Source organism: Dermacentor variabilis, chromosome 5 (assembly GCF_050947875.1).
Source record: "Dermacentor variabilis isolate Ectoservices chromosome 5, ASM5094787v1, whole genome shotgun sequence".
Taxonomy (NCBI): domain Eukaryota; kingdom Metazoa; phylum Arthropoda; class Arachnida; order Ixodida; family Ixodidae; genus Dermacentor; species Dermacentor variabilis.
Window position 1 is genome coordinate 110,380,831 of NC_134572.1, and position 13,158 is coordinate 110,393,988.

At 42.0% G+C, this 13,158-nt stretch overlaps 1 protein-coding gene across 6 annotated transcripts in view; it reads left to right on the forward strand.

Annotated features, from left to right (window-relative positions):
• Positions 1-13,158, forward strand: part of LOC142583037 (uncharacterized) — a 158,713-nt gene that overhangs the window by 75,896 nt on the left and 69,659 nt on the right. For 5 of the 6 annotated variants that reach the window (XM_075693288.1, XM_075693293.1, XM_075693291.1 and 2 more), the window contains 3 exons: positions 956-1,160; positions 6,000-6,130; positions 6,949-7,037. In XM_075693288.1, coding sequence (XP_075549403.1) covers positions 956-1,160; positions 6,000-6,130; positions 6,949-7,037 — 425 coding nt within the window. The remainder of the gene's footprint in view (positions 1-955; positions 1,161-5,999; positions 6,131-6,948; positions 7,038-13,158) is intronic. The other variant, XM_075693290.1, reaches the window with a different exon arrangement.

Genomic DNA, 13,158 nt, shown 5'->3' on the forward strand with positions numbered 1-13,158 from the left:
GGAATGTGAATGCTGTTCTCAGATCTCAAAGGCACATAACAGTGTGCGTATAAGAAGGCCTTTTTAAAATGAAGCTTTCGTTGCCTCATCCTTCCTCTTTCTGGGGCGTTCTTGCCAAGTAGAAAACAACTTCGGCCACTGGATATCTGCAACTAGGCACGTTACACTGGGCATAATGACATTTGCTTCATTGTTACATTGGCATGATCACATTGCATTAGAATAAGCATTGCTTTGCAATTGTATAATCAGCATTACATATGCATAAATTTACGTTCCATTTATGTCAATTTGCACGAACATTTCTGTCATTAACGTTATGTTTGTATAACATCTGCTTTAACATTTGCCCAAGAATCAAAGAAGGCATTGTTTAACACTTTTTTCAACGAAATGTTTGATCCATCAAATTTTTCACCTTTATTTTCTCAGGCAACATGCACCACATTCAGAAGCATGAATGTGGCATTGTGTCTGTGATCTTTATGAAGGCACTTAAGATTTGTGTAAAAAACATCTAGTGGTGTTGGCTTCACAAAGTACACCACTGTTGCAAGTCGTACTGAATTTAACCACACACGAGTAGAAATGCTGCTCCTAAAACGGTCGCTACAATGTGCGAGCACTCAAATGGGTGCTCTGCTGTTATCATCAAATCAGTCTTCCTTGTGCAGCATAGGCTGAAGGTGCGTTGCATACACAATGCTACAGGGGAGGACCATAGAACTAAAGGAAGAACTCGGATGACAAGGAACAGCTTGCTTAATCACTCCACTTGCTATCTCACAATGCCTGTAGCACTACATACAAGCTTATGAATTACGTGCGTGTGATAATGTATTGTTCCATTCTTGCGCCACTCGAAAAGTTGTGTTAAGGGTGTTGCTGAAGACTGTGGTAATATGGAATCTCGCCTTGCCCCCATTTCCTTCCCACTCCCGTTCATTCTTGGCAGGCTCGGACTTGCCAGCGTCTGAGAAGAACTCTGTGTTCAAGTTCAGCGATGGAGACACGGCAGCCATGATGAAAGAAGCACTGAGCTTTTCTTCGCACCCCGCTGGCACAGAGCGGAGCAAATCCAACTCCGAACATGTGTCAAAGTCGGTTGTGCTACGTTCGCCTGCCACTGTTGTCACCATTCGAGCCTCGGAAACAGTCAGGTACTTGGTCTCCTCCCCTTGAGGCTTAGCCTTGTGGTGCCCCTATGCCATGTTCACTCGATTGTAACGTGCCCTCGATTGTGATGAGCCCGCAATATTGAGCCGATCAGGGAAGGCATAGCCGTCCTCTGAGCCAATCAGAAATGACAATATGGTGAATTTGACAACCTGGCGGATTTTGACAGTGTCTGAAATAGTGACTAAGCTTTGAAATTGTTGCATGATGCTCCCTCCTGGTCTTCTTTCCTCTATGAGAATAACACCACTTGCAGCACCGTGCGGATTGGATGGCAGAAGTTTTTTTAATGCCTATGATGATAGCTTGTCGCTTTTGCAGTTTTGGTTTCATACTTGAATCTAACGCACATCTCATTTTTTGTTACCTTTTTCAGAAAGAAAGTGCACGTTAGAATCGCGTAAATATAGTCTTATGTTTCACATATAGAAGGCAACACTATGAAGGTTAGAGAGACTTCTCTCGCTGCTGGTAATTGTGATCAAAAATAGTATGTCATATATGAAAGAAATATATAGATATGCACATGTAATCCAATATAACATTGTCTCATGCTTTTAAGTTGCAAAATAGGATGTAATTATTGCATAGAAGGCATCGCATATCTGAACTAATTTACCGCAAAACAAATGAAGTGACACATTCCACCTACCAGCAGCCCCAGCACACTGCTTGCGATTGTGACCAAAGCACAATATGTCACCCTACAACAATGCGCATATAAAACACACTTTAGTGTAACATTATTTCCACAACTTGTAGTTGTAATATGTGAAGTAGTTATTCTACAAAGAGTGTCATAGGCCAAAACTAACTGCATTACAAAGTACACAAAGTGATATTCTTCACCATATTTTTTGCATTGCCTTCACAGTACTGCCTGCTTTGTACAGAACAGACTATAGAAGATTGTGAAGTTGGTATTCTAGTTTGATAGATAAAGTCACTAAGAAGAATTAGATCGCTCCTTGCAAAGTTAATCAAATTTGTTTGACGTATATCAGTCGGACTAGACAAGCATAGCCTCTGACTTGCAATAGTTGTCATCTTGGGATATTTTCTGCTGTATCTAGAGGATTCTGGCTTTCTCACTCATTGAAATGCAGCTGGCATAGCTGAAACAAGTTTACTTCACACGAAATAGCCAGTACATGGACTACACCTAGAACAGGACAGGCACCTCTTCTACATGTCTTGACTTTTCAGTGTATTAATATATAAAGTGAACTATAACCAACTTGCCCAGCAACAGGCTATAAAGAAATTAGTTTGTTAGTTATTTATAATTTGGTACTCTAGTCGAGCTGAAGCTGCTGAAATAAGTGCATCAATCTTTCACAATGTGATGCTTTTCCACATTTTTCATTACCAGAATCTGAGAAAGTACAGTCATCATTGTGAAAACCGGCTAAAAAAATCAGAGCCCCTTTCCTCAAAAAAAGATGGTTGAATGTAAAGCTTTCCCCCAATGCAAACATTAGCAAAATCAAAGTCCAAAGCTGTCAATCACGCAACGAAAACAAAAAATTCTGAGCGACCCGATGCTATGCATATGTGATTTGATTTCTTGTTTACAATTGTAGTTTGTGAATGTTGAAGTTAAATGAAGACCCATTTTGTTAAGTTACATAGCCTTTATTTTAGATCATGCAGCCATTGATTACACACACACACTTACACCTTCACAGACTCTACACTTGCACAGTATTGCCTTGCGATCGCTGTGGTAGGCGGTCAGCGACTCTGCCATCGTAACATGACACAGCCTGCTTCCAAACGTGAGATCAATGCGTGAATGGTGTCGCGTTGTGGGTCTTTGTAGTGTCTTCAGTTTCAACGAGTAACAATATAGCTTGAAACTCTCGATCCTTTTGCCATGCTCTTTTGCCACATCGATGTTACTCACCGCACTCGAGGATTAGCGCACTATGTGGCTTTAAGGTCTTCATTTCTGCCACGAACGTTTCCGCATCACAACGATACGTCTTCAGTCTCATGTACACACTGACGATCACAAGGCCAGTAAGCAACTTGACTGCACAAGCGTCTCCCACATGGCTTCTGCAGGCCGTTGCCGATACAGGGGATTGGCCTTACGGGCACGATCGCACAAGCGCTTACATTTGCATACGGCAGCCTCTTCTTCTGCTGTGAGCTGCACATGTGGCCTACCCATGGTGATGGCCAGGAATGCATTACGTGACGCGCATAATTCAGTGCAGATATGTACAGTTCCTCTGGGTAGTGTGGCGTTCAACCATCTTACTTTAAGGAAGAGGCTTTGATTTTTTTTTTCCGCATCCTAATATGAGCCCATGTTCGCGTGCACTTGCTATCTCCGATAAGCAGTGAAGCTCAGTTAGCCGCGACAGGGGTGGTTTCATGCCTAGCAGATGCAACTTGCGCTTCCAGTGAACTTTGTGCGCGTGCGCTACTCTTGCTAAGCTCGTCGCTTTGCACCAATATCAGGCACTGACCTGCCAGCCAGTCGACGCTGGTGCAGTACTGCGAATGTAAACTGTAGTGTTCTACGCAGATGTGTAAGTTGGCTTTCCTGCAGTGTGCTTTCGGCACTCACAGACAAATCAGTGAGGCATAGAAAGCTTCGCTTTAATAAAGCTGTTCTGTGCTGATAATACAGGGGTGGAACTGTTGTGCTACTCGTGTGGTGTGCAAAATTTCCAATATCATCCTGCTTGACGGCATGTGAATTATGTCATAAGTATAATTGTGCCTTGATGCACCAATATTGAAATCTGGAACCAGTAATTTGCAGAGTGGCCAATCCCAGCAATAATAACAGCACAGCTGCCTGCAAGCCAATTACTTGGAGTGAAACAAGTACACTTGAAACAAAGCCATTGTGTTCTGCTGGTCTTGTCGTACACATTTTTTCCAATGATTCTTCAATGCCTCCGGTTTGCTGTAGCCAGGTTTACCTGTGACTCATTACTAATTTGGCTTAGAATATTCTAACTGTAGGTTATATAAAAGTTTTGCATATGTAATTTGTCCTACCAATCTCTGAATTCAAGGCTTGCAAGCAGGCTGAGTGGCAAGTCAATGTTACACTCAGTTAAGATATGTGTTTTAATGTTTATGCTTAACACAGATAGCATCCCATCGCAAGTAAAGCACTGTGAGATGAAATAATTTGCTTTGTATGTAAATTCGTTACACATATTGCTCACATAGTGCTTGCAAGTGGTCTGATCTGTTGTTATAATGTATGGCCTAAATTCCATTGTAAGTCTCATGAAGGAGAAGTGATGGCAGATCAGTTCGGTGAAAGGACAGAGAGAAAGAACACCTTGTACGGGTATGGTTCTGCAAATTGTTCTACTTATAAAAATGCACTGCCAAGGACAAGTTCGATGCAGTGTGACCTTCCTAACGCACTAACATTGTAAATGTAACAGGGTCTCTCTGCATGCTCAAAAACATCAATTGGCCTTTCACCTCTGCACACTCCAAAACAGTGCTTTAACTGCTCCCAGCTTGCTTTGACAAACTGTCTTACCAGCTCTCAAAACTTCTCCAGACCAAGCTTTTTCAGTTCCACCCCTGTAATGTCACTGGAAGTGCCCCGTAATTTGTCATGCTAGCAACGTAGGAAAAGATAACTGTGCTTCGTACATAGCAAGCAACACTACAAAGGCTTTCCTCAGCTAGCATTCGCAACCAAAAAATTGTGCGTCACGTATGAAAGGAAGATGCAGGTATGCATCATGCAATTAGATGTAACATTAAGGGTCATACTTGATGTTACATCTTAGTGTTATATACTTAATGTCACATATGATGTGTGTGTTTCATGGAAGACAATGCAGATCTGAACCTACTTACTACCGAACGAGTGGAATGACACAATTCTACAACCAGCAGCTGTAGCATGCTACTTGCACTCATGACCAAAACATAGCGCAGTATAATCTTATTAATTTCAACTTCCAGTTAACTTGAACTGATGCAGTGGTCCTGTCAAAATTATTTGTATTTCAATGTGTGAAAACGGCCGGCAATTTGAATGCATAATAAGTTGCAGCAGTTAATTTAAACATACCGTACTGCCAACTGTCCTCTCAGCAGCACACTAAATCGCGTGACGGCACTTCCAACTTGGCAGCACGACCGCATGACAGCTGCTACTCCCATCCACCATTGCAAGTACTGTATTTTGGCATGTATAACCAGCTCCAAAATATTTTACATTTAACAGTAAAGTGGGGGTGCAGCTTATGAAAATTTTGCCTTGAAGTGCGGCTTAACAGGAGAGAAAATTGTGCTTACATGTCTGGCTTCATCACGGCAGCAGGCATGGCGCTGCCATGCAAAATATATCGCCCTGAGAAAGACATGTCCACTTGTCGAAACGTTGGCTTCTGTTTTTACCTTGTTCTGGTTTTTCACGTCTTGAATTTCCATCTCCCGCCTTCCCCGTGACTTCCAGAACTCATCACTCATTTTAGTTCAGTGCACAATATGCCGCGTAACATGGCGCTGCATGCAAGTCCTCCATTCAATTAGCTTCCTTTAATTCAAACAAATTCTTGGGCCCCTTTGAGTTCGTATTAATAGGTTTGACTGTATGTCAAATACTGGAAGCACAGAAGTTCAGAAACAACATGTTACTTCATGTAACCTTATGTCCACAAGTTGTATTTGTGTATTAAGTAGTTGCTCTATTGAAGAAGTAGCACTTGAAGAAGTAAAACTTGTATGACCGTGCTACTTGCATAGCCTTTGCACCATTGCCTGCTAATTATAAAACAGAGTGTAGGGTGCCAGCTGCATGTAACCCCTGATGTTGTGTGGTGTGGCAGCGTGAGTTCCCTGGGGCCATCTGCCGTGCGCAACCTGACGTGGACTCCCCCCCACAGTGTTGAAGGCTCTACCCCGACACACACGGAAGGAACGCCTTCGTTTACGGAGTCCAGTTCCAGCGGAGACATTGGTGGGTACCCGAGCCATTCTTCACGGCCATTGTCAAGTTCGCTACCCATATGTTGTTGACTTACTGTATGAGTAGCTGTAGACTGAGGTTCGGAGAGGCTGTAAAATGGTGTGTTATATTTGACTGTACAGGTTATCAGAATGATATACCCCACATAACAAACAAAACAAATACTTCATGTATGTGCACAGATATGTGCACAGATATGTGCACAGATATGTGCACAGATTTAAGCAACTTGTACATTGAAAGCAGTGAAGCTGTATAAGTGAATTCTCACGCCGTTCAGAAATCCTGGCAGTCTGGTACTCCAGTGCCCGAAATCTACCCGAGACTGCAAACGCTCCACTGTACCTGGTGCAATCCAGGTTATACTCGAGTTTTTACAAACACTCTACTGCATACAAATTTAGTATGCCTATACTCTCCGCTATATCCGATACGTTTCTGTATGCTGTGCTGGCTCTGCCAACACCATTGTCATACGGCCACCTTGGGGGCTCTAAAGTAGGGTTTGTTGCTGGCTGTTCTCTGGCTATTATTTGATGCTGTGCGTGCCACTGCACGAGAACTATTGTGGAACTCTCCTATGCAGCTTCACTGTAAAAAACAAAATTGAGGTGACCTTTTACTTGTAGTTGTGACCATAATTCAGCAAGTAGACTTCCTTCTTTTTTTTCTTTTTTTAGGGTTGATAGTGTGCTTCCGAATGCACAGGCTGTGATTGCATCCTTCATCACGTTGAACACCTTGATAAACCACCCTGATCAACCCTTCTGGGCAGGGGCTAGTGAAATAAAGTTATTTTTATCTCGCAGCTTGCCCAACGACACCCCTTAAGAACTGGATGAACAAGGGGTCACAGCCTTCGCTCGGTGACTCACAAGGGCTACACGACAATGAAACGGTGAGTAACTATTATTAGTTGGTGCTTTTTTCACGTGTCATTGCTGCAGGCAGTGGCTGCATCTTGCTGTGTTATGTTGTATGGCTGTTTGAAAAATGAGCACTGTATCTGCGTCCGAGATGATGGACTGCTCAGCTTTTGGGAATGCAGTGTAATCTCAAAGCCCCAAAACTGGGTCCCCTTTATGTTTATCGGGAATTAAATATATTAGGGAGTAAAAAAAATTATTCGCACTCTTATTGTCTAAATTTAGCAACGTTTTACAAAACCGAAATAGACTATTTTTTTATGTTCACATTCTGCTTTTCGGCATACTTCTTTGTCTACCTGTTACCTAGCATAATCCAAAGGTTGCATGCGCATTCAACGTTTTTGCCTGTCGTGGATGTTTATCCAGCTCCATCTTCACGGCTGACATTGTGCAGACTTGTTTGAAATTACATATAAATTCGAATGCAGTTGCTTGCGACAAAACAATTTCTGCACACTGCGCACAAAGTTTTTAATAAGCCCCAGCACTGGTGACTTGAGTCAGACCAGAAAAACAGATTCCTCATTTTGTGCTCTTTTTTCGTGCAAATCATGTGTGGCAACCTTCATTTTTCTAGCTGCGGGTGAAGCTGAACTGATGTAGCATTTTCAAACCCACGCTGTTGATGGCTTCAAACTATGAAGCACATATAAGAAAGTGTGTGGCAAGCACAAGTCTGAAGACAATTGAAGTGCGGGAATTTTGTACTCACTCTCATAGTATTACTAACTTGCTCATGCCCAAGACGACTGGGATCAGAATGAAGAATACTGATTATTTACCCATAGCATTTCTGGAACCTTTTGGGGAAGGAAACAATATTATCTTAACACTGCACTCATAATGTGAATGAGTAACCCTGCACCTAAGATGATCTTGGAATACTAAAGCTATGCTAACTTGTAAGTCAGCGGAGAAGGGAAAGTTGACATTAGCTTTGAGATTTTCAGTGTTGACAGAAATAGCTACAAGTTTTAAAATGCAACAGCCGTGAACGTTTGGCATGAAGTGATGTCATCTATGTGACCTGCCTTGATGGTACATTTTGAAGTTTTCCCAGTTTCAACCGATGAGTGTTGACTTTGTGCATTTCAGCTCGCTGTGTGTAGTGGGGATTTGCCTTGCAACATTAGTATTGCAGCATGAAGAACGGGGTTGAGCATTGTGCCTTGTGTCTGCTGCGTGATATTTTTTCTATGCCTTTTGTTGTTGTGAAAGCGTCGACCTGGAGTAAGACAGCTTGGTACGTTTGCAACTGTGCATATTTCACTGCATTAGGTGGTAGCAAAACTTGGTCACATCATGTTTCACATGATGCAATGGCCAAACTGGGCTCACGCCCCTGGCAAAGCCAGTTTCGGAAGCTATATGTTCTACTGCCATAGAGTTTAAAAGTTTTACGCCTTTCATCCCAAGCTTGAATGTTCTAGCCTTGTGCAGTCTGTTTATAGGTGCAGTGCGGCATCTTATTTGCAAGCTGTTAATGTGTAAAGGCAACAACAAATGGAACACTACAATGCAATGCACATTGGTCCTCTGTGCGTTCTATGTCAGGGAATAGTGGAACAGGGTCAGGTCAAAAATTGTGAGTAGCAAATGCATCCTTTGGACTGTCCTTGAGCTAAAAGGTTTCTGGGAAGTCATCACGTTTCACAGAATCTGCTAGAGGCTGCATGCTGAAACTGGTCATGTTTCATTTATTGCTCACCGTGCCTGCTGGCATGACTCACAGCTAAATAGCAAAAAATCTATTTTTTACATAGTGCAAAGGCTTTCTTTTTTCAATAGCTTTGTAATGAAAGTTAAAAAGTTCTTAAAAAGTTCTTGCACCCTGAGGGGCGTTATTGCCAAGTCTGTTTCTTAAGTGCGCTTAACTACTGATTTAGGGTCATAATAGGTGTCTTTTGCATGTTGTCCATGAAAATGTGGCAAGCTTGCAATGCATAATATGGAGGGTTTAAATTTTCACCATATCAACAGGACTAAGAAGTGTTTTCACTTCTATCTTGAACAGTGGCATGTGAGTACAAGATGGAGACTACTTACTTTTGCCTTTCGATTTTTCTGTACCGCCACCGTTTGCTACTTAGCTGTTGCTTACTTCAGCTGCGTCATGTCTACAATGCTGTCAAGCCTTCACAAAACTGATTAATGTGTATCATTGCCTGTTCATATTCCTTTTCCTAGCAGAAGGGCTTATTATTGTGTAATTTATGTTAGACAAGCATTTTACCTTGTTTATGGTTGGCACCAGAAGCCAGCATTAACATTGTCTCTGGCTTTAATTTTAATCGTTAGCTGTTCTTATGCTATGGACAAAATTATATTCTTAACCAATGGACTATATCTCAAAACCGTTGCAGAAACACTCGTGACTGTGTATCTCTTGCGCTCATTTCTTTGTTTAACTAGAGAGTGATAGCCATTCTGCAAAGCTGTGTCCTGTCTGTAATTTCTTATGCTAGTATGGCATGTACGAAAAAAACATCTGCAAGGACACTTGAGAATGAAGTATATAAGGCTTTTGACGTAATAGTTCTGTAGAAACCCGGAAGGTAGAGATAAGTAATTAATAATTTAATAATTAATTCACCCTGCCATCTGCTAGCCACCTGGTTAGCTCAGATCGTGAAACAGCTGCCCCAGAAAGGCGGTGGTCCCAGGTTCGAGTCCAGGAGAAATGTTTCTTCAACTGCGAGGCTTTTCTTTCGAGGGTCCCGTATGGACTTCCTTGGTAGCAACTGCTATGAATGGGCGGATGTCTGATTTTCTCTTGGTAATTAGTTCTCTCCATCTTGTGGGCTTCTGCAGAACTATTACGTCAAAGTCTTGCCTTTGCTTCGAGTTGTTGACAAATTCGACTTCGCCCTGCCATGTGCTAGCCGCCTGATTAGCTCAGATGGTAGAGCGGCTGCCATGGAAAGGCGGTGGACACGGGTTTGAGTCCCACACCAGGACGAATTCTTCTTCAACTGCGAGGCTCTTTCTCTCAAGGAACCCATATGGGTTTCCTTTGTAGCAATTTGCTATGTTTGGGTGAATGTCTCATTTTCCCTTTGCTATATAAGGCTTTTGTTTGTTGATGTCTGACCCCTGGCTATTGTAAGCTTTCTGCCGTGCTTTTGTGTTTCAAAATTGATACAATGCAGATTTCAAGATATATATATATATATATATACAGTATAGGAAAAGTGGTGCTTAAGTACTACCTGCAGCTCGGCAACCATGTAATATTGTAATGCTTGGCCGTTTTACTATCCACTGTTGAAAGTCGGGCAATACTATAAGGACACTGTCATTTTTGTTTCATTCATGAAAATTGGTTGGCATTAGTATTTCAGTCAACAGTAAATTTCCCCATTCAAAATTTTTATTGCAACTAGTAGGTGCACTTTGATACTATTGAATTGCTTTTGATATATGTGTCAAGGACCTCTTCAACTTTTTTTTTTTTTTTTTTTTTTTTTTGTAGCATCTAAAATGCTGCAAATGCTACACTCAGATCCAGAGCCTGGATCCACTCAGATCCAGAGTTTAAACCACACAGATGTCTCCTTTCATCTTTCTTTTTTCCTGCTTGAATGTCTGTTCTATGTGCTCAATTTCTTTTTATCTAAAGCTTGACTAAACATGCAAGCTAAACTGCACATGACATGAAATGTAGTTTAGCCACTACAGCCTTCTTCCAATATAGTCATGTCTCTCTGAGCAGTCTGTTCCACCTCTGTCATTAGCACTGCCTCAACTTTTTAACTGCATGTGCTCTGTGATGTAACTAGTCTTTTCACAAGGCAAGTTGCTTGAAGTAAGTTGCAGTTGTAGGTACACCTAACAATGTGTGTGTCCTAGTGTAGCTAAGAAAATGCCATACAGCTGCTTAGTTTACATTTTCTCTTGTGACACTACTTGGATTTGCATAATACTGAGTTTGCTTGGGGCAGTAGTAACTCATCTTTACGGTGAAACCTTACAGCCTTCATATGAGTTCAACTTTTAGGATGCACCCCACGCCTCACATTGTTAATGCTCGCGTCCCTACAATGGGCTAAAGCATACAAGCACTTTGTACTGTTCCCTTATGAAGAGGCTAACTTCAATTCTGAATGAATGCAATGCAATGCAGGCAGTATACACTAATACTGCTCACTTCACAGCCCAGAGTCAGAGGAAGTCGCATACACATCGGGCCTGCAAGAAATACAATCGACTTTGCCGCCAATTTCATCCACTGTAGCCAGTAGTCTGTTGTAGCGCGGTCTGTTAAACGCAAACTTCGTTGTGTTAATAAAGTAGGTAGAACAAACTAATTCTGAAATATGGTTCGTTATATCTGAAAGTCTGTTGTATGCGGGTCCGTTGTAACGAGCGTAGACTATAATTGAATTATTGTTAATGCGAGCACTTAACGGTACCCACTAACGCAGCAATGGCTTCATGCTTAAAGTGGCATCTCAAGATCGAGAGGTGGTGATCCAAGACACAAACCGCAAATGCACGTGCCTATAAACCTTGTGTAGTGGCCGTTGGCCGTGCCATAACCATGCTGCCAAAAACTGAGCTTGTTGAGTCATCTCCCCACACTGCTGAATCAATCCATCTATTTTGTCTCACTCAACATATATTTACATCCAATGCAATATGAATAAAACTACTACGAAGGGAGAGGAGGCGAGTGGGAATGCCCTGCACTTCCGGAAGAGTGACCGTGAAGGACCTCTACCCAAGGTTCTTCCTGCCTGTAACGCATTAAACATTGCATCAAATAAAGTTGAAGAGAAGGACTGATTTGGTGGCTCAGAACAATAGCTTGGCGTGGATTTAAAGTCACACTAGGTGTACTCCTCGGCTTAAAGTGGCACTTTGTGGTTGGAGAATACTTTACAGGGCTGCAATTGGTGGGTGATACTACATGATCCACCACCACGTCCAATTACCCTCATGTCACTTTCGGCACAAAGTCGCACTGCATTCACTGTGCTTGTGCCTGGATGTTTTGGCCCTTCTCTATCATACATGCATGAAGCAGTCGGAAAAGTAGCATTTGCATAATGGCATTTCTCGGCAGAGCTGCAGTCATTGTTGGCACTATTATGTTGTGTATTAAAAATCTTGGACCACATCTGTATAACCACATCCCGATAAAAGCAATGCAGATATTTCCTGCATCAAAGCTTTTTGTTCAAGCAACTTGCCTCACGCAATGCCAATTGTATAGCTTGTGTTGATTAGACACTGTTCCTGGTGGACGCCACGGTTGATTGTCTCTATTGTCTCCTTCACTTGCTTTAGCCACAGGGTGGACCACTCGTTGTCATGGAAACGTCAGTGTGACTGATGCACTCAGGCCAGTACAAAAGCAAAAACCTTGAGCATTGCCAGGCTTTCGCTGCCTTTGCACATGTTGGCCGTGCGGCCACTTTGGTTGGTAGTGCAGGCTTTACTTCTTCACTCCGCGCACACACCACATGCTTGGTGTTCCTTTTTTTTCGCCTGCACTTAAATGTTTATCGTAGCTTCATTTACAAACCAAAACGGTTCTCTGATGCCATTAATGCGTGATATTTCAGATTTTGCCGCTCGAACAGCTGCTTTCTAGACAGCACATTTATAAATGGAGCACAAAAAATTATCGGACCTGACACTGCAGGTTTACTTATTTAAAAGGTTGAATATTTTCAACGAATTCTGCCCCACACAATACTGTGCAGTAATCCTGGACAAAGCATGCTCAATGCAGCTACCAGTTAAGACAGATGCCTGTGGTAACATTAGAGCCATAATAAATGTGCAGTTATCACATTATAAGAATTGAGCACACTGGCACCAGGTGCCACACTATTAGAAAATATGTAGGAATACGTATATGTAACTTTCCTTGGTTCTCATGGCTGAGGTAACTTTAGCAATATGATCATATTAGGCTTCCTACAACAGTTTCCTTTTATTACTACTACTGCTATTACTATATTATACAGTGTTTACCCTTTACGTTACAGTTTCACTTATTGCTTAATGAGCAAGGCATACAAGTGGTAATCCTACAGTAAATTTTTTTTTCTGCACTTTGACACAAAGCATACTATCATAAAC